Source organism: Rhagoletis zephyria, unplaced genomic scaffold (genome assembly GCF_001687245.7).
Source record: "Rhagoletis zephyria isolate East Lansing unplaced genomic scaffold, Rhagoletis_zephyria_1.1 Rzeph_scaffold_00461, whole genome shotgun sequence".
NCBI lineage: Eukaryota > Metazoa > Arthropoda > Insecta > Diptera > Tephritidae > Rhagoletis > Rhagoletis zephyria.
The window spans coordinates 93,103-115,586 of record NW_016157545.1 but is presented as its reverse complement, the minus strand read 5'-3'; the positions used below and the strand labels follow the sequence as shown (position 1 = coordinate 115,586).

The 22,484-nt window shown below is 34.6% G+C and overlaps 1 protein-coding gene across 1 annotated transcript in view; it reads left to right on the top strand.

The window, feature by feature from the left end:
• LOC108359794 (uncharacterized) overlaps positions 1–22,484 on the top strand; it is a 222,901-nt gene that overhangs the window by 117,110 nt on the left and 83,307 nt on the right. The window contains exon 4 of the mRNA XM_017611819.1: positions 15,323–15,732. Coding sequence (XP_017467308.1) covers positions 15,323–15,732 — 410 coding nt within the window. The remainder of the gene's footprint in view (positions 1–15,322; positions 15,733–22,484) is intronic.

Below are 22,484 nucleotides of genomic sequence, written 5' to 3'. Positions count from 1 at the left end.
ATTCTGATCATTTATGTATACATTTGTCTATATCTATCTCGATTCGTTTTGCCTGTTACAAACAACCGTTATGTGAACAAAGTTATAATACCCTTGTGCACAAGTGCGCTCGGGTATAAAAATACATGGGCTGGTACACTACACTAATATTGCCGAAACTCCGTGCTTGGCTTTTTCAACAAACAACAACAAAAAAACGGCCAAGTCAAGATGGAAGTTGACTTTCCGGCTCGCAACCCACCCATCCATGGTTTCCTATGGCGGAATTGATATGGAAACCCCAATAGCGCACTACATTACCATCATGCCCTGCCTTACCAAGAGGAAACTACTTCACCACTACTACTGCATCATTTCAGAAACACACAAAAAAAATTGCATGAGAGAAATGTTACAACTTTTATTCATATATATATATATATATACGGGCTCTTATTTCCTACAACTACATCTTCATGGGTTTCCTACACGTAGTATGTGTACAAACCTATTTCTTAAACCTATTTTTTTCTAGAAATTTAAATTTTAGTTTTTGTTAGTTAAATTAAATGTAACTGAAATTTTAAGACAGTATTAAAAATCACGTAGTTAAATTCAAGAGTAATTCAATTTGTTTACGTGCTTAGGTACTATTAAGCTGTATTAGTCATGTATGTATATATTTTACAAAAGAATGGGCGTGAAGACAAACTATAAGGTCTAGGCAAGATACATGGGCATAAGCATATATGTAGGTATATATGTACATATAATGAAAATATCAAATTTAAGTATATAAGAAATATAAAGTTTGAGCGTATGTATATGTATATTAATATTAAAATTGGGCGAGTGAGCGAAAGCCTATCTCATGAAAACTCTCCACCAATTGATGGAATTAGTGATAAGCTTGGCTCATCTGCCTTCAATATAAAAATAGCAACAAGGAAAAGAGAATAAGAAGTATATCACTGACCAATTCATCTGCTGCAGAACGCTGAAAGGCCCTTCCGTGTTGTTGCAGTCGTNTGAAAGTATTCAACACGGAACCCGCTGGTGGTAGCAGAGGAAGAGGAAGGCCCCCACTGCGATGGAAAGATCAGGTGGAGAAGGACTTGGCTTCAGTTGGCGTTTCCAATTGGCGGCAGTTGGCACAGAGGAGAAACGACTGGCGTGCTTTGCTGAACTCGGCCAAAATCGCTTAGGCGGTTACAGCGCCAAAAAAGAAGAAGAAGAAGTTATTTTGGCTGGCTTCCAAAACGTATCAATACAATGTTTGGAAACTGTTATACTGCGGTATTCAAACTGTTTGTATATGCAAAGTTGCGATACATTGCAACCATATACATTGCATATTTTAAATACTCAATATACCAATGAAAAATTTTTATGAATTTTCCATTTTTAAAACACCAATGGTAACCAATAACAAACGAAGCATCAACTTTGTTTCTGATGCGCTAGCGATGCGTTTCGATAAATTTTCGGATGCGTTTTGGAAAAGTATACATCGTCAACATTTTGTAGTTCGGCATGCAAAGCAATTGACGTTTTGGAAGTCAGCCTTTGTTAACTAAATATGCTTTCCTTGCTTTTCAAAAATTAACTNGAAAAGAGAATAAGAAGTATATCACTGACCAATTCATCTGCTGCAGAACGCTGAAAGGCCCTTCCGTGTTGTTGCAGTCGTGGGAGCTAGTGGAAAACTATTAGTATGTATTGTAATTAGGCTATCAGTTATTGTTGTTCTTCACGTTTCCTTTACTCATAAGCGGANTCGTACAGTTCTATGTACATGTATGCTCATGCACCAATATGTATGTATGTACAAACTTACATAAGAACATACATGGGTACATACCTATGTCTTACACTTCCGCACCGTGTTCACTTTCGAGACTTTTGGTTCTGTTCNGGAAAAACCGGTTCCGCTTGTTGGAATGTATGTAGACTGTACCCCGACTTAGTATTTTTGTTTTTTTTTTTATATATTTTGTTATTTGGTTAGGGAAACAAAGCGAATGGGTCTGGTGGTAGACGAGGACAAGACGAAGTATCTCCTGTCATCAAACAAACAGTCAGCGCATTCGCGCCTCGGCANACTTCCGCACCGTGTTCACTTTCGAGACTTTTGGTTCTGTTCGACACTGATCTTTTTGGTTAAAAATTTTACCGATATAATGATAAACTATTTCCGACCTTCTTATTTCATTTAATCTATAATTACTTATAATTTTTTTATATTTTTTTGTTTTGAGATTTTTTTTGTATTTAATTTTTTTAAATGTTCACCACCTTAGTTAATATATATATTTTATAGTTTATCCACTAACATAAATTTTTAGTAATTTTTTTATACAATATTAACGGCGGTGTTTCACGTAGCAATTTCCCCGTGGACATTTNATTCGCGCCTCGGCACCCACGTCACTGTTGACAGTTACAATTTCGTTTACTTGGGAACCAGCATTAACACCGATAATAATCTCAGTATTGAATCCAGNTTTCATTTTTCTTTTCAATGAGGATTTAAAAACCAATTATGTTTTACTCCTAGATTCCCAAGGGCAACTTTTACTGTCAAAAAAAAAAACATGTTCGCGACCGTCTAACGCGCGTGGCCAATTAATATGTACTGATTTTTTTCTGCGACGAAATCCGCGCTGTAGCTGAAGGCCGAGCCTTTCCAGGAGCTCTCCGTGTGCATGAAAGTTTTTCCTTCTTATGCAATGATCGGTGTTTCAGCCAATCGGAAATCGACGTGTATCACCAGGAATGCACATANGCTGGTATATGGCGCAGAAGCATGGACAATGACAACATCCGATGAGGCAGCTCTTGGAGTATTTGAGAGAAAGATTTTGCGGAAGATTTACGCGTTGGTNTAGCAGCTCAGAAGTGGAAAAGCCCACATGTCGCAATTATGTCTATACATGTTTTTATATAAGGCAAATCAGTTTTCTCTTAGGGTGGATGATAAAAAAGCTTTTTACTTACCTAAGATTTAATGGTAGGGGATATCCACTGAAGGTTGATAGAAAAATGTGTATGTCTTCCTAAGTATGTAAGACGTCTTCTCAGTTCCGCAGCCAAAGGAAAAAGGAAGTACTTGACTTTGCCGAAATATGGCTAGGCTCTACATTTGCCAGCTTGAAAAGACTTGTCAACAGTTGGTAATACTTTTCACAGTGCGAGTATAATTCAAGGTTGCATTATGCAGGAATTATCGCATGCGAGAAAATGGTTTATGTTGGGTGTTTGCGCAAGCTTCTGCTGTTGGATATTTGCTTATTATAAAACCAAGGAAGGTAAAACCAAAACAGATGGCTAATTATAGCTATCTTTTCCAAATGACGTTAGGAATGTTAAAATTATATTTGTGACGTTACACTACATATGTACAAACATATCGTCGATGTTTTTGCAAAACCGCCCATCGACCAGTTGCAAAACTGCCTAAATCGTAATTGTGGCAAAAATTAGTTTTGGTAACCTTGAACTCCAGGCAACCAGTATTTTTTCCATAAGAATCGTCTACTACACGAAGATATCTACTACGCGAATGTAGTCTGAAATACTTTTTAAACTCGAAGGAACTAGATTCACATATCCGCTACAAACCATAACTTTATACAAAACTTTGAAAAATTCAACTAGCACCTGGTTTATTAGAATTACATACCCAGAATTTTTTGAAATAGACGTGGTGAAGCTATATGCAATGATGTCGACGTGGCTAAAGCTCCACGTATTAGCGATTCTCCAAGCATTATTCGGAGTATGGGCCAACGTTCCGCCAAATTTAATGATATGCTGGCGAAACAAATACTTGAGTCTGAAAACAGTATTGTGGAGTTATTCTGTCGAAAATTCGAGGAAAAAATCGAAAGTAAAGGACACGACCTAAACGTTATGAATGATAGAATAACCCGTTTAGAGACTGCTGTCGATCATGTAACGCTCCTCGAAGCCGAGATAGTCACCTTAAAGTTTAATATGGCTAAACAGGAAAATCTGATTGCGGCGTGAGATGTGCGAGTACATGAAATCCCGATTGAAGATGGTGAAAATTTACAAAATATTTTCCATCACCTTTGTTTCACTTTGAAAACTCAGCCAGCCCCGCTGAAAGGCATTTTCCGCGCACGGAAGCTTCAGGACACTCCAACCGACCCTGCAATTATAATAAAGTTTCAATCTACCAACGAGAAGAACTTGCTATTAAAAGCCGCTGCGAATTTCAGGCGCTTAAATAAAGAGGGACTACGACTTGTGCATGTTGGAATGAACTCTGACGCCCCCATTTACATAAACGAGTCGTTGACTAAGCACAATCATGATATCTTGAAGTCAGCTCTTCACCTCAACAGACGTAACAAAATTGCATCCGTTTTTACCAGGAGAGGCTTGATTTATATAAAGCGCAAAATCAATAATAGCCCCGAGGTGATTCATACAAAAGAGACTCTCAAAGACCTTGATCACATCAGCCTCAGTATCGATCACTCCTTTCGTGATGGTTGTGCACAAAAGCCAAGTGGGCCATCCCAAGTTGTTCACCAGGATTGCTAGAACTAATACGTGTTATACTTCTTTAAATATAGTCCTCTCTCTTTTTATATATTGCTATACTAGCTGGTTAACTTTAACACCTAAAATTTTAAAATCTAAATGCAGTGTAAATCTAAATTTAATGTATTTTTGTAATAATGACCTCAGACTATACGTTGGAGGGTTCCAAAGACTGCTTATTTACTATTTTGTGCATCCTCAGCAAGCAAGCCGTGGAGCTGAACATAATTCACCTAAACGCGAAAAGTATATTTAGAAAACTCGACGGATTCAGATATCTCTTTGAAGATTCAGGAATTGATATTTTGTTTGGATTTAAGTGGATGGCTACCAACTCTTCAGAGCTGATACGTCTATCATGGTCATGGTCATGGTCATGGTGGGTGTGTTGCAATATATATTAAAAGTTGCTTGTAGATTACGTTGTGCCTCTGGGGCTGGTGAAGTCGAATATGTGTTCGTAGATGTTTTTTCAGAAAATAGTAAACTTCTATTCGGCTGTGTTTATCGACCCAATCGCCATATTAATTTTTCTGACTTTTAGGAATTCCTTCAACCTCTACTCGAAAACTATAGTAATATTATAATTGAAGGGGATTTCAATAGCAACTTACTTGAAGATAATAGTCTTAAACTAAGTATGGAATCTCTAGGGCTTTTCCCAAGTAACACCTCCCTACCTACGCATTTTACCCACACTACCAGTACTCTATTAGATATATTTTTTGTGAATAACCTACAGAAATCCCTCCTCTACAATCAACTCGCCGCATCTAGTTTCTCGAAGCACGACCTAATTTTTCTGATTTATGAATTCAAAACGTCAAGCACACCGATTTCTTTTACCTATCGGGATTTCAGAAACATCGATTACAATTCACTGACATCTGCTGTAGAGGCAGTAGAGCGAAGATTGATTCGGCATTTGACATCCATCGATGACCAAACAAGATTTCTACAAGATAATATTAACTGGCTTTTTGATAATTTTGTACCAGTCAGACATAAAATTGCAAAACGTAATAGTAGGCCCTGGTTTAAAGCAAGCATTCAACATCTCGTCAACATGCGTAACCTATCTCGCTCCCGGTGGAAGAGGTACAGGACTCCCGAAACATTTAGCAGTTTTAAAACAGCTCGAACTACTGCCAACAAAGCCATAAAGACGGCTAAAATCTTATTCTATGAAGAAAAAATTAGTTCTGCGTTAAACACAAAGCAAAATTGCAAGAAATGTTATACACTTTTGACAAAAGAAGAGGGATTCCTCCTCTCTTCTGCGGCAACAGAGAAAGGAGAATTCTACGTGGTAAGGGTTATAATCCCCAAGCGCGGCCGAAGGTCGCCTACGCTGGTAGGAATTCTACGCAAAAATACTGTGGACGCAAGTGAAAATTGTAATTTTTGGCGATTTTTCTAAGGGATACCTAGGGACCAATAGGGCGCCTAGGTGGTCGGGGGTTGCATTTTTGTCAATGGAGATTCACGCCCTCTCCAAAAGGGGGGTTGGAGATGGGGGACATTAGCCTATGCCTAGGCCCTATGGTTACAGAAGATATGTAATAAAGTAACCGAGGAGGTTTCTACCAAACCCGCTGGTAAACCCAAATGAAGGTTAAAATTTAAAAACTAATTCATAAAGTTTAAGTAAAATCTGTGGAAAGTTAACAATAAACTACTTTTTATACANAGTTTCAATTGTATCATGTGTACGGTGTTACACACGCATTTTTTATACAGGAGCGCACTTGTGCACAAGGGTATTATAACTTTGTTCACATAACGGTTGTTTGTAACAGGCAAAAAGAATCGAGATAGATATAGACAAATGTCTACATAAATGATCAAAATGAAAAGAGAAATCGATTAAGCGGTGACTGTCCGTCCGTCCGTCCGTCCGTCTGTGCACGCGATAAATCGAGTAAAAGTTGAGATATCTAACGAAACTTGGTAAGTGCACATCTTTCGCGCGTAGGACGGATGGTATTGAAAATGGGCAAAATCGGACAATAAACACGCCTACCTCCCATATAACGGTAATTTTCAGAAATACGAAAACTGCGATATTTAAGTAACTACTGAATATTATTCACTCAAAACTGATATTTACAATAAATTTTAGACGAGAAATAAGAATATTATAAATTTTTGGAAAATGGGCATAGCCACGCCCACTTATGGTTAGATGTGTATATCTTGGTAACCGCTGCACCAATTTCTCCCAAACTTATCACAGTTGTTGGCTTTTGTACAGCATACCAAATGGCTGAACATTTTTAAAATCGGACAATAACCACGCCCACATCCCATATAACGGTAGTTTAGAGAAATACGAAATCTTCGATAAATCAGTAAATATTAAAGCTAATTTATTCAAAATTGATGCTTGCAACAATTCTTTACCAAGAAATACGTCTATTATAAAATTTTGGAAAATGGGCGTGGCACCTCCCACTTATGGTCACATATATGTATCTCGGTAACCGTTATACCAAACTCGGTATGGTTATTGTGCTTGCCACATAAAAGCAAAACGTTAAAAATTGTTGAAATCGGACTAAAATTACGGCCGCTTTTCATATAACGGTAAATTTCAGAAATGCTTGAAACTTTAATATTTCGAAATATAAGGACGCTAATTTACTCAAAATTGATACACCCCGGCTTACCATGTAGCGGTAGCTTTCGGAAAGGTGAAAAACATATATTTAATACTTGCGCCGGGTATTTAATGTTCGGCTCCGCCCGAACTTTGACTTTCTTACTTGTTTTACTTGCGCTTTCCTCTCAAAGTGTTTACCGCCGGTAAATCCAAATAAAAGTTAAAATTTACAAACGAGTTAATAAAGTTTATGTAAAACCTGTGGATAATTAACAATAAACGACTTCTCGCAAAATCGATAAAGGTCCCTTTTATTAAAGAAAAAACTGTGCAACAACTATTATTTTACACCCTGTATATGATAAAATATTAATAAGCTGGAAAAAGGAGTAAAAAAGAAGTACAAAACTAATAAAGGAGTACATTTCCAGATATTTTTATTTGGGAGTACAAGAGAGTACATTGCAATAAAAAGGAATACGTTTACTCCCAAGAGCAGTACGTCTGGCAACCCTAATCGTAACAAATAGCGGCGAATTCGTAAGGATCTATTGATTGTATTTATTAAACATGCAATAGATAATTATGTGACAGTTCACTCCGTTCAGTTATCTCCATTATAATCCGGTCCAAAGGGAAAATTCGGTGGCGTTACTGGATTTTCAATTGATATTGAAAATTAATAAATAAATTATAAGCCAGTAAAATGAAATGAAATTAATGTTCAATTTCTAACCAAACCTACTTTACCGTGCCTTACACATACATACATATCAAGCTGTAATCGCCAAAATAACATAAGCGACATTTTTTCAAAGTTTTTTGATGTAGAAATATTCCTAGAGCATCTACATGCATTTCTTCATAAAAAAAAAATTTGAAAAAAAATGGTGAGAGTACTAGGTACTTATGAAATTTGTTGTGTATTGCTATCGATATTTTTATCGAATTCGTTATCGATATTTTTGTCGGTTTTTATCTCAACATTTTAATAGATTTTTTTATCGATTTTGATATCGATATTGTTATGGATTTTGTTAACGATAATTTTGTCGAATTTTCTATCGATATTTTTATATATTCTGTTATAGATATCTATACAGTGAAAGCGGACACCGATGGTCACCTACTTTTTGTCCCCTATGGGAGATGTCCGCTTATGGAAATTTCGTAAAAAATAACACTAAAATCAAAATTTAAATTGCGGGTTTCTAAATTAAAATAATATTTATTCTTTAATATACAGAAACAGGATCAATTAAAAATAATTTAAAATGTATGGCGTTTTCTTTCCTACCGATAAATCTCATTGCCCACTTCACTCAAGCAGCAAGAAGAGAGCAACGAAAAGGCAACAATTTTTCTAGAAAAGAAAATATCTTTGAATATGGACTATGTTCTTGTATACAGATACTTATGTACAAGCGCAAGAGTCAACATCTGACCGGAAAAAATAACAAAATTTACCGCATGTTAGAGCTTCGCGTCCGCTTATGGGAGATTTTTTTTTCATAACTGGACTTTTTTGAGTGTCCGATTCTGTTTATCGGAAACTCCGTGTGTGGGAGACCATGTTGTATGGAAAAAAACCAAAAATAGCTCGTTCCCAAGAATGTGTCCGTTTATTAGAGCATCCGTCTATGAGAGCTTTTACTGTATTTATTTTGTTAAAGATTTTTTGATCGATTTTGATTTCGAAATTTTTATCGATTTGGTTATCGATATTGTTAAAGATTTTGCTATCTACATATTTTTCGAATTTGTTAACGATAACTTTATCTCTTTTGTTATCGATATTTTTACCGATGTTACTATCAATTTTGTTATCGATACACATGCTGTGACATCATATGAGAGACCACCACATGATATGACATCACTTGGCATGACATGACATCCTATCACGTCACTTCACATTATATTACATGGCATCTTATCACGTCATCGCACATCATCTAAATAGGAGAATATATAGATGCAGAAAAGGATAAAAGCAAAGACATAAAAGATAAAAACAGAGATTTAAGCTAGATATGTAACACACATACACTTCTCCAGTGTGGCCCAGGCCACAACTATAACAGTCCCACAAACAATTCCTTTATGTGTGAATTACACCCACCATCATGCCATCAGCTTTTTTTCTTACTAGCAAAAAGTTACTAGTAAAAATTTATCCGGTAACAATCTAATAAAACTTGCAAGTTTAGCTGTCATTTTCGCTCTCTCAATTTCCCTTACTTTGCTTTTTTCTCGGATAATGTCTAAAATAACATACTTTGAAGTGCATCATTAGATTTATATATTGGAAACTACATTAATATTAGGACCATCTAGTTCAGCCTAGACTTAACCGGTTGGTCCAAACCTGCTTCGGAAAGACCAGTTTATCCTAGTTTAGCCGTAAGATCGTGTTTGGCCAGTAACATATATATGGCATACATGTTAGTGGCCATAGCAACGAATTCGAAATATATGCACCTTATTTGGCTTTTAAAAGTTTTTTTCAGCACACAAATTTACAAAATTCGTTGTTTTTATTAAAATTGCGGAAAATGTAAAAACAATTATACGTAAATAAATGCTCAAATTTAGCTCTTTATTTTTCTGGCAACACTGGCGCCAGTGCATGGAAAATACTTCCACTAAAGAACTAATGCACTTAGTAGATAATTACATACTAAATATTTTGTTATACCTTACTCTTCTCGAGTCAACTTACCTTAACTCACCTCACTTCAACTCCTTTCACCTCAAATCACTCCAACTCTAATCAACTGATCCAACTCAACTCAACTCAATTCACCTTAACTTACCCCACTTTAACTCACCTAAACTCACTTGAGGTGGGTCCTCATCTCAGCTCAACGAATTTTACTTCCTTAAATCCCGGAATAGTCCAGAGATGCCCGAAAATACTTTAAGTCCCGAAATAGTCCGGAAAATCTCTAAAATCCTGAAGTAGTCTCGAAAATCACGAACTAGTCCCAAATACCCCAAAGTAGTCCCAAAGACCCAAAATTGTGCCGAAAATAAATCAGAAAATACCGAATCGTCCCGATAAAATCGAAATACCTAAACAGTTCCGAAGTAGTCCAATGACAAGAAATAGTACCAAACACCTCGAAATTCTTTTTTTTTTTAATACTAAGTAGCAAGCACAGTATACCAGTAGAAAAGGTTTTGGTTTTTGTAGCTGTTTCGTGGTGAAAGTCCTTTATGGGGACCAAATTTCCCCACAAGAAATTGAGCGCATGGTTGCTTCTGCGTCCCAAAAGAATGAATATTAGAAAACAAAATTATATGCAACTAAAAANAGTTCCGAAGTAGTCCAATGACAAGAAATAGTACCAAACACCTCGAAATTCTTTTTTTTTTTAATACTAAGTAGCAAGCACAGTATACCAGTTGAAAAGGTTTTGGTTTTTGTAGCTGTTTCGTGGTGAAAGTCCTTTATGGGGACCAAATTTCCCCACAAGAAATTGAGCGCATGGTTGCTTCTGCGTCCCAAAAGAATGAATATTAGAAAACAAAATTATATGCAACTAAAAAAATCACAATAATTTGCACTTATGAGTTAATGTGATAATCATGTGTAAAAACTCTTTTCAACTATTATTTTTACAAAATAATAATATTTTTACAAAATAATTTTGCGGATCAATTTGCTCTGAGCGCTTGTGTTGTTTACCAAGAAAATGCAGCCCTGTTGGTTTTTATTTCTGTATCGCATCGCGGTGAGTTTCTATTTCTTGGTAATTCGGTTTGTGAAATGGTAAACAAATTATTGAAATTTATTTATTTGATGTGTATAAGATTTCATTAATGCATTTTTTTGTATTTTCAGACTATTAATTACAAGCATAGCAACAGCAACGGTGATTGCAAGAACTACTGCAATCCCTGCGGTTTTTCCTCTTGGTAAATGCGTTCTGGTCGTGACCAAGGGTGGTCTCCCAAATCGGCCGGGAATACGGTTAGTCATTTTAAATTGTATATCTTTGTTCGTCGACATTATATGACATGTCATCATTGCAGGCTATTGTTGCAGAACAAAACGCCGCAACCACTGCTGTGGTAAATATGTTCCAGCAGAACTGCCCACCGCCGTCGGTGTAATGATTTCGATAGCTGAACAAACGCCATCTCCTGGGCATTCCCACAGCTTGCCGACACTAGCTATTATATCACGTGTGAATGCAACTGCGGCTTAATTTGGTTATTAACAGTGCAATAGTACCATGTCATTGGCAAAAACACTAAGGGCTGCTGGCACATATAGGTTGTAAAGTTTTTGGTATCGATGAACTTACTCGAAGAAGACGATGGCCGAAAACATATGATGAAACATCTTCTGGCATGCCTTTGACAATCGTTAAGTCAGACGGAGGCTTCACATACGATATTTCACACATGGCTGGAATTCGTTAGCGGACAGAGCACACATTTACAAAATATTTATCGTTCAGCAGAACGTGCATGCATATTCGATTCCGATTTTATGGGTCGATTACGGAGGACAACCGAACTTCAGTTGGTTGGCCAGTGGCTGAAATGGTATTACCGATGGCAACTAGCAACTGAAAGCTGGCAACTAAGTTGCTATATTGGCAAGTGCGTTTTTGTGGCTGCCGGGAATTTTTGATTGAGATACTTTATTTCTTTTTTCAACTTTTTTTTAAATTGTACCACCTTGAACTTTATGAAACTTAATTATTGCTATTCATAATAAAAAAACTTTTCATTTCAGTGGCGCTGTCCATCGGCAACCCAACTGAGGTTCCGTTCCCATCCATAATCGATCCATAAGTCATAATCGCACGAACTAATCAAGGCTATCATAGAATCCATCGTAGTCCGATTTTTCGTGAAATCTACGAAAATGCTATTAAGTTCGAGTAGCTACGAACGCAGCGCTTGCTTTGAATACACATAGCAGTTCAGATTCAGTGAACGCTTTTTCGTAGATTTTAAGAAAAATTGGACTTCGATGGTTTCCGCCACCAATATGTTTTCTCCTTTGACAAGATGTTGGAGAATCGCGGCAGCACAGCCGTATTCCTACTCTATGCTCTTACGCGCATATGCTAAATTTCTCGCACCTAGCTTAAGTGCTTGACAAAGGCAGAAGGCATATCTTCAACATTATAACTTAAAGTAAAAAAGTTTAAGGCATGCAATAAAAGAATCGACAGAACCAAAAAATGTTCTCAAAACTATTAAACATAAAAAATTACACGAATAAAACTCATAATATAAAATAAAATATCGCAATTGTTTTTTATATGTACATACATATTTACAAAATGAATCTTAAAGTACCCACAGTAAGTCCTAAACATATAAATGACTAATAAGAAAAATAATAAATAACAGTAATATGAAAAAGTATGTCGAGAAATCTTTAAATAGTAGCTACACTGTATCTCAATAATAACAGATAATTTTAAGCAAAAAATACAACCGACTTCAATGCGCATTCAGGTCGTTCTGGTTACGTAGATCCGACTGTCTTCCCTTTTTTTAAATCGTTAAAAAAAAAATTATTACGTATTCTACAGAAAAAAATCAAGATTCATATTTAAGGATTTTAAGTAAAAATAAATAAAGGAAAACTTGTTCGTGATATCTTGAGCAAGGTGTATTCATGGTACAAAAATCTGAAGGTAAAACCGTTGAAAGGCAGCCTGAACATTTTTAAAGTTTGCTAACATTACAAAAATGTTTTCAAATTTCCAATCTCACAAATACATTCTCATTATCAGTCTCAAATAAATGAAAATTTCAATATTTTCATCTATTTGTTTTTTGTTTTACCTTTAATTGGCATTTGAGTTGCTCTCAAAATTTCAATTTTATAAAATAGACAAACTACAAAAAGTAAATGATGGCCGACGAATTGTGCGGTTTTTATTTTAAATATTTGTATCATGGGTGTATTAAACAACAATGCTTTTTCTTAAAATTTCAGACCTTTCACTCAATTTTTTCAAATAAATTTAAGTGAAAGGTATGAAAATCTGAGAAAAAGTAATTGCTTAGTTTTTATGCATACGGCCCAAGGTGTTATTGACAACTCAGTGCGGCTCTCTTTTAAGATACTATTACGTAAAAAAATATAAACAAACGATTCAAAATTCATACAAATTTTTTTCAATTTGACTATAGGAGCAATGTCAAATTCAATCACACTTTGTTAAATACATTTTGATCTCTACCAAATAATGCACTTCCTCTGTAAATATTTTATGAAGTGTTCCAAAATTTGCTCCGAGCGCGCTACCTGTTGATCATTTGATTTAAATAGTTTGTCAAACAATTAATACTATAGTTTGATCGGAGTTAATATATTCTTCAGAAATGAATTATATTATATTAAAACATCAGCTTATGAGAAATTACTTAGTCTTAACATGCATATTTTATATCGTGTTCCGAAATTCGCTCCGAGTGCGTTCACTATTGATCATTTGATTTAAATAGTTTGTCAAACAATTAATACTATAGTTTGATCGGAGTTAATATATTCTTCAGAAATGAATTATATTATATTAAAACATCAGCTTATGAGAAATTACTTAGTCTTAACATGCATATTTTATATCGTGTTCCGAAATTCGCTCCGAGTGCGTTCACTATTGATCTTTTGATTCAAATATTGTTTATCAAGTATTCAGTAGTGAAGTTTGATCGGAGTTTATATATTATTCAGTAATTAATCATATTAAATTGAAATATAAACGCATAATACGGTATAAAAGTTAGAAATTATTTAGTGTTAATATGCATAATTCGCTCCGTGTTCCAAAATTCGCCCCGAGTGCGTTCACTATTGATCATTTGATTTAAATAATTGTCTCTCAAGCATTCAGTACTATAGTTTGATCGTAAACTATATATTCTTAAGTAATTGATCACATTTTCTTAAAATATAAACGTTTAATAGGGTAGAAAGTTAAAAATAATTTACTGTTAATATGCATAATTCGCTCAGTGTTCCAAAATTTGCTCCGAGTGCGTTCACTATTGATCATTTGATTTAAATAATTGTTTCTCAAGCATTCAGTGTTATAGTTTGATCGGAAATTATATATTCTTAAGTAATTGATCACATTTTATTAAAATATAAACGTTTAATAGGGTAGAAATTGTGAAGTTATTTAGCTTTAGCATGTATAGTCGGCCAGAGACAATTGCAGAAAACTGCAACTACTCGTGAAAACTTACAATAAAAGCAATGTAGATGAAAGTACTAGATATTATTATTAAAACTAGATCCATATATAAAACATTTTACATCATTTATTTGAAGTAAATCGGAATATATTTTTACATATAAGATAGTTTCCATTTAACTCATAAAGTACATATTTCACTACAAATATTTTTAAGATCATTTCGAATTGCAAAAATAGCGCTAATTAGTTGTATTGAAGTATAAAACATTTTATTACGGTCATATTTACTTATAAAGCGCACAACAATATTTCTCTCGCCATTTATCCGATTTTAAAATTTTCACCACATTATTTTGCTGCACAGCACCCTGAATGCGGCAAAACAGTTGCTGGCAACCCTCAAGTCATTTATGGGGACCAAATTAACAGCCACAACAACATAAACCTTTTCTACTGGTATACTGTGGTAGCAAGTATTAAGTATTTAGTCATGTCAAAACTAATGCATATTAACTACGGAGTATTCAAAAGAAGCCTCAAAGTCTCTAAGTACTTTTGTAAGTGGTGTTTCGTTAAGTGAAACTAACTAAATACTTGTGTAGTTAGTATTTAGTGCTGTGAAAATACTTAGTGCTAAGTATTTATTAAATACAATTTCGCCCAACCATGTTTCATAAAATATTTTTTTATGTTCCATTGTAAATTGTAAATGATAGAAAAAGTTACAATGTATTTAAAGTGTACCAGTTATTTCCAGTCTCTGTTATGTACATATGTAAATACATATCGAGCCCTAACCGCCAAACTAACTTAAGCGACATTTTTTTCAAAATTTTCTTTTTGATGCAGAAATGCATTAAGTGCGCAAAGAATATTTATGCAAAAAAAAAGAAAATTTTGAAAAAGATGTCGCTTACGTTATTATGGCGGTCAGGGCTCGATATATTCACGGTACGTTTGTTTGTTCAAAAATTCTTTGTTTCTATTGCAGGTTATTCAAGTGAACTCGAGTAACTCACGGCCTCAAATAAAAATTTTACGACTACGAAACGATACCGAATGCCACTGCATAAATCGTACAGACTTTACCTCTGCACCAGAGTTATTCACACGGGATAAGCGTTCCGGTTTCGAGTTTAGGCGCAGAGATCAACAAAATCAGGTGGAAGATCGTACTGGCCTTAACGACAACAACGAGGATTATTTTGGTGCGGTTTGTCGTTGTCCGAGGCATTTTATTGTATTCCAAGAGAATATGAGATGGCAACAAGCACAACAGTGGCCTGATATAAATTTACGTCTTGCGCATACGTTGAATTGTCGCTGCGATTGTGCAGATATAAACACACAATGCCAGCGCTTTAAAAGCGGCGAAGAAGGATTCCCAATGGATGATCGCAGGTAGAAAAAGCTTTCGTATAATCATTATTTTTTATTTTGGCAGAGTAAAGCACGCCACGTGTTTCCCTTTTGTAATAACTGACGCTAATTAGAAGAGCCAAGTGAAGCCAAATACCTTTCCACCCGGTCTTTCAATGATAGGGGAAACCACATTCTCTACTACCATTATCGGGTAACGCTTTGAATGACTGGCCTTGAATTAATTTTCGCCTCTGGTCTCTTTACAAAAATTCATCTTGGCCAAACATTTTTTGAATCCTGAAACTATACAAGAAAGCAAATGCATGTATAGAATTGACAACAACAACTACGCTGTCAAGTTTAAATAGCGGAAAATCAGCTGCACTTGATAGCAGTAGGTTGAATAAGGAAAATGAATAAGAAACACGAGTTTACGGGGTGTGCATAGCTCAGTGGTTGACGGTTCTGACTTTGCACATCGATGACGCGGGTTCGATCCTTGATGAAGTCTAGAAAAAAGAAGTCTGATGAGGAGATGTGGTGATCTCCGAAATAGCTGCTATAACTTCTACCGCTTAGACTTTGTTGCTTCTTTCATTTTTTCCTAATAAAACAATCGTGGTACAAAGCTAAATAAAAAAATATTAAAAAGAAAATCTTATGATCCAAAGCAGATAGCGAAATGAATCGAATGCCATTTTGTAGCTGAGGCAATGCAGAATGCGCGAAAATTATACAGATATCAATTCTCTGGCCTTTTGTTCTTCGCATTCAAGGTAGATCTCTTCAATTAAATTAAAAATTTTGAAATTTGGCCCTTTATGCAGGTCTCGTTTCAATGTGATAATAAAAGTGTTTTGTAATGTTTCATACAAGGAAGCTGATACTGGCATAAAAAGTTTAGCTTACTTCTGTGTGTAGATATAGTTTTTCCTTGGTTTCAGAATTAGGTCGGTTAATATCAATTTTTCAGTAAACTAAATATGTTGATATATTTGTAGATTAATAATCAACGCATCCGAATTTCTCATAAAAAGTTTTGCTAAACCTTTTCATAAATGAGAGAAAAGCGCTCAAATTCGAATAAACAGTGATTTTCGTTATTTTCGGATGTAGGCACTGAGCTATCGATTTTTTAAACCGACTTCCAAAAAAGGAGGAGGTTATCAGTTCGTCGGAATATATTTTTTTACTTTTTTTTATTTATTTATTTATTTATATTTTTTTTATGTTACTGCAACTTTGGACCACGTCAACCGATTTCTTTTTGCATCGGAAAGGTAGTGTCTCAGAGGTGGTCCCATACTAATCTGGTTAAGATCCGATCAGTGGATCATGAGATATATATATATATATATATATATATTTTTTTTTATATGAGAGTGGAAGTCGGTTTTTTTGTTAAAAATTAAATTATCTTGTTGTTGTTGTTATGGATACGTAAACTGAACGCGTATTCTAAATAGATAAATAAATACATATACCAAAATGCGGATCCTTGATTCAAGGAAAAAATACATGCTAAATCGATAGTGACTTTCCAAACTTTTTTTAGTCGAATATCAAGAAGTTGAATACAACTTGTGTACACAGTTCTCCTCAAACTTCGGGTACCTTTTTTCTGCAAGTGGTTAAAAAATTATTACTACGTGGGATATATGAAGAATAAAAAAGTAAAGACCAAATAACAAAAAGAAATTATATAAATATTTTGTTTAAAAACACTCATATTTCAAAATGGTTCTTTCTTTACAAGCCTTTACTTGGTCATCCCGCGGAAATCTCCAATCGATTTTAAACTAACTTCCCGACACGCCAGAGACTTGAAATTTTCAGCATAGTTCCAATCACAATGACAATGCAATATAGAATATAAATTAATTCCCTAGATGGCCCAGGGGTCTTGATACGAAGGCGGTCAAAACATAGTAAAATGTATGGCTAGCAGAGCGTAATTTGTCAAAGAACGTAAAAGCGCCATAAATTTACTAAATAATAAGTATAGTTTCAGGCGCTAGTAAGAGAAATACTGAAAATTAGCTTCAGCTGTGTTTAACTTGGCCAAATTGTTAAATTTTAGGCACTTCTGTTAAGAAATAACTACATTATTTGGTTTCCTCACACAGTGAGTTAGTGAAATACAGAGATACGAGATAAAAGGCTTGCAAAATGCACATGCATGCATCTAAAAGTGTACCTACTTCTAATATCCCGCAGGCGAAAAAATTTCAGTTAGTACGATGTGCTTCTTCTAAATACTATTAAGAAGGGACCGCAAATAATGATTATTTTTGAAATTTCAACCCGAAAAATCACACTGAAAGAGAAATGCTACGAGCATAAGGAGTAAACCAATATATTTCTTATTACTCGGAATACCTTCATCTGCACTGATTTTTATTTTTTAATTTTTACTTATAAAAATCGTTTAATCATTATTTTTTGAGTTTTATTTTTTACTCAGAAAATAATCGTTATGTTTTGAGTTTTATTTTTCGCTCGGAAAATAATCGTTGCGTTTTAAGTTTTATTTTTTGCTCTGAAAATAATGGTTACGTTTGAAGTTTTATTTTTTGCTCGGAAAAGAATCGTTACGTTTTAAGTTTTATTTTTTGCTCGGAAAATAATCGTTACGTTTTAAGTTATAACAGTGCACGGCAGTGCGCGCGAGTGACGAAAGCAGCCACAGTAGAATGCTGAAATGACTCGCTTATATATACACGACATTTGGAAGTTTTTATCCAGACGTCCAATCAACATGTTTGAGATATCGTTGGAAAGGTCTTGCAAAGTGTGTCCAGAAAATGTATTCAAGCTTCATAAGCGATTAACCGGATTCTTAAAAATTAGGCTAAAGTGTTGCGAAACAAAAAACGTATTTTTGCTTTTGCCGGTTTAAGGGGGCCTGTGGGCACACCCAACATATTTAGTGTTATTCTATAGGCCACCTTTCAAACGATACCTTACATATTCAGTTCCGGCCACTAGTTGGAAAGATATGGGGTAAATGTGTTTTGGTTCGTGTCTCCACTACGAGATGCTTTGGTATGTATGCGGCGTCTGTACGTACCTTCATTTAATTTCTTTCAAACTTTCAGGAATTAAAGTACAAAAAAACTAAGAAGGTTTTGTTCCAGGATGCTTTGATTCGTATGCCTTTGTGGGTGTGGCTGCTGCCTGAAATTCAAAAAAATGCAATTTTTTTAACTACCACTGAGTCCGCACTACTCAGTCCATGTCATTGATGTGGATATCAGTAGAAGGGTCTTCAAACAAGCTATCTAACGCTATATTTCGTGTTTAAGAAAAATAAATATATTATAACGCTATCGCCTGAAAAATAAAAATTGGGCTGCTGAAGATATAGATTTCGAGAATTTTCTCAAAAACTGGTCAGTCGATTTTATTCTTAGTTTCCACAAATCTATCCCAAAACCTTAGCTTTCATCCGGTATATAGCTTATATCTGGGAAAGGTCTTATTGTGGAGATATTACGATTCAAACTGAAAAAATGTCGCTCCAAAAAGGGTCAAATGGTTAAAAATTAACATACTCGTCTAATTTGGTTACTTTAAGATATAAAAATAACATACTCAGTGCTCCGACAAAAGTTCCCATTCCCCGATTGCCACTCAAATCGAAATTCTCTGCAAATCGGGAAAATTACCGCGAGTCGACAAGCTGAAGGATGCAGCTGTGCTAATCACTTTGTACTTGTCTTGGAAACCACAATTTATGTGTGTTTTAGAGTTTTTTTTCAGTCATATGCCGAAATTGTAACATTTTCCCCGTTTTAATTGTAGTTATGTACACAGTATTTAACTATGCTACATGTGTTTATCACCCGCACTTAACCTACCTGGCAAGACGCGTACAATATTAGCTACAGTTGTACATAAATATGTATGTATGAATGCATTTAGTTCACCCAATGTGCCGCTACTACTTACATACATACATATGTATAAATTGCCTCAAGGTCAAAAATTTGGGTTTAGTTTTTAAACCGCGCTGGGACTGCTGCCTTTTTTAATTTTTTATAGTCTACTTTTTAAACCAGTCAACAGTTTTAAGCAATTTTTAATATGTTCTGGTTTAAATTTTAGTCGAAAAAGTTCGTGGTTTAAAACTCAAACCAAAATGTTTTAATTCTAGTTTCTAGGTTTCATATATGGTAAAAATTAAATTCTAAACCCAACATAGGTGCTCTCTTTTTTTAGTCTTGGAAGGTTTGTATTTGAAACGGAATTTAGTTTGGTCATATATCTATGTAGTCCAAAAAGTTTAAAATTAAAATCGAAACTTTTAACCGTGCACTGAGCAAAACTACTTGAGAAAAAAGCATTAGTTTAATAGCACGTACACGTGATAGAAGTAAAAATTCTTAAAAAAAGCACATGTGTGCGCCACACACCCGGTAGAAGTCTTAACAAAAATGAACTACGAGACAATCAGACGAATACAGTTGTTTATTGTATCCAAAGTTGTTACCAAGTTGATAAGTTTTTATCATATATCTTTATACCCGAGCGCACTTGTGCACAAGGGTATATTAATTTTTTTCACATAACGGTTGTTTGTAACAGCCAAAACGAATCTAGATAGATATAGACAAATGTATACATAAATGCTCAGAATGAATAGAGAAATCGATTAAGCCATGTCTGTCTGTCCGTCTGTCCGTCCGTCCGTGTACACGATAACTCGAGCAAAAATTTAGATATCGAAACGAAATTTGGTGTGTAGGTTTCCGTTAATCCAAGGTAGGTTGGTATTGAAAATGGGCGAAATCGGACTGTAACCACGCCCACTTCCCATATAACGGTAATTTTCAGAAATACGAAAACTGCGATATTTTAGTAACTACTGAAGATAATTCTCTCAAAATTGATATTTACAATAATTTCAGACGAAAAGTAAAAATATTATAATCTTTTGAAAAATGGGCGTAGCCATGCCCACTTATGGTTACATGTGTATATCTTGGTAACCGGTACACCAATTTCTTCCAAACTTAGCACAATTGTTAGCCTTGCTACAGCAAGCTATATGGCCGAAAATTTTAAAAATCGGTCAATAACCACGCCCACATCCCATATAACGGTAATTATCGGATATACGAAAACTACGATATTTTAGTAACTATTGAAGATTATTCACTCAAAATTTATATTTACAACAATTTTTAGACCAAAAATAAGAATATTATAAATTTTTGGAAAATGGGCGTAGCCACGCCCACTTATGGTTACATGTGTATATCTTGGTAACCGCTGCACCAATTTCTTCCAAACTTGGCACAGTTGTTGGCCTTGGTACAGCATACTAAATGGCCGAAAATTTAAAAAACCGGACAATAACCACGCCCACATCCCTTATAACGGTAATTTAGAGAAATACAAAATCTTCGATAAATCAGTAAATATTAAAGCTAATTTATTCAAAATTGATGCTTACAACAATTCTTTACCAAGAAATACGCCTATCGTAAAATTTTGGAAAACGGGTGTGGCACCGCCCACTTATGATCACATATATGTATATCGGTAACCGTTCCACCAATTTATACCAAACTAGGTATTTTTATTGTACTTGCCACATAAAAGCATAACGTTGAAAATTATTGAAATCGGACTAAAATTACGGCCGCTTTTCATGTAACGGTAAATTTCAGAAATGCTTAAAACTGCAATATTTCGAAATTTAAGGACGCTAATTTACACTTACCATCTAGCGGTAGCTTTCGGAAAGGTGAAAAAACATATATTTAATACTTGCGCCGGGTATTTAATGTTCGGCTCCACCCGAACTTAGACTTTCTTACTTTTTTTTTTATTTTAATTTTTTCGTATACAGAGGATATGATCATTCTTTTTTACTTTATTCCGTATACGAAAAATTATATGTTTTAATGGACACATCGCTTTGAACACATAATTTAGATTTATATAATATTTTAGCAATTTGGTTGAGAAAAATAAAACATTTAGATTATTGTTTGTATTTTGGTCGATTTTAAATTTGCTACCCCAAAATAATTGATATCAAATAAAACACCTCTTTGAGGTAAAATTTTCGAGTGACGAAAGTTGAAGTAGAAACACAAAATTTATGATATCAATTTCGGGCCGAAAATTATACGCATTTTGTAACTGCCTTTGAAACGTACGAAAAATCTTTTTTTTTATTTATTCGGAACGTTGCAAAATTCCGTCTACTGCTAGAAACATAAAATAAAAAAAAAAACGTTAAGTTTTAAGTTATATTTTTTGCTCGGACAATAATGGTTACGTTTTATGTTTTATTTTTTGCTCAGAAAATAATCGTTACGTTTTAAGTTTAATTTTTTGCTCGAAAATTAATCGTTATTTCTTGAGTTTTATTTTTTGCCCAGGAAATAAAACTTAAGTTTTGCGTATGCGCATGAGTATAGACAGGGGACGGCTGCATTGAACTTTTAACGCCACTGTGGAGTGGGTAATGAAAATACAGAGAGCAAGATAAAAGGGCAGAAACAAAGACAAGGGCTATGACCAAACCGCAGACACCCACAACCTCAATTGAAGGATAAAGCCAATGATAAAGATAAACAACAGGACAAAGTTAAAGATAAGTAAAAAGACAAGGATAAAGATAATGATGAAGATCATGGTCAAAATCAAGATCAAGACAAAGATGAAAATGAAGACAAAAATAAAGATAAAGATAAAGATAAAGATAAAGATAAAGATAAAGATAAAGATAAAGATAAAGATAAAGATAAAGATAAAGATAAAGATAAAGATAAAGA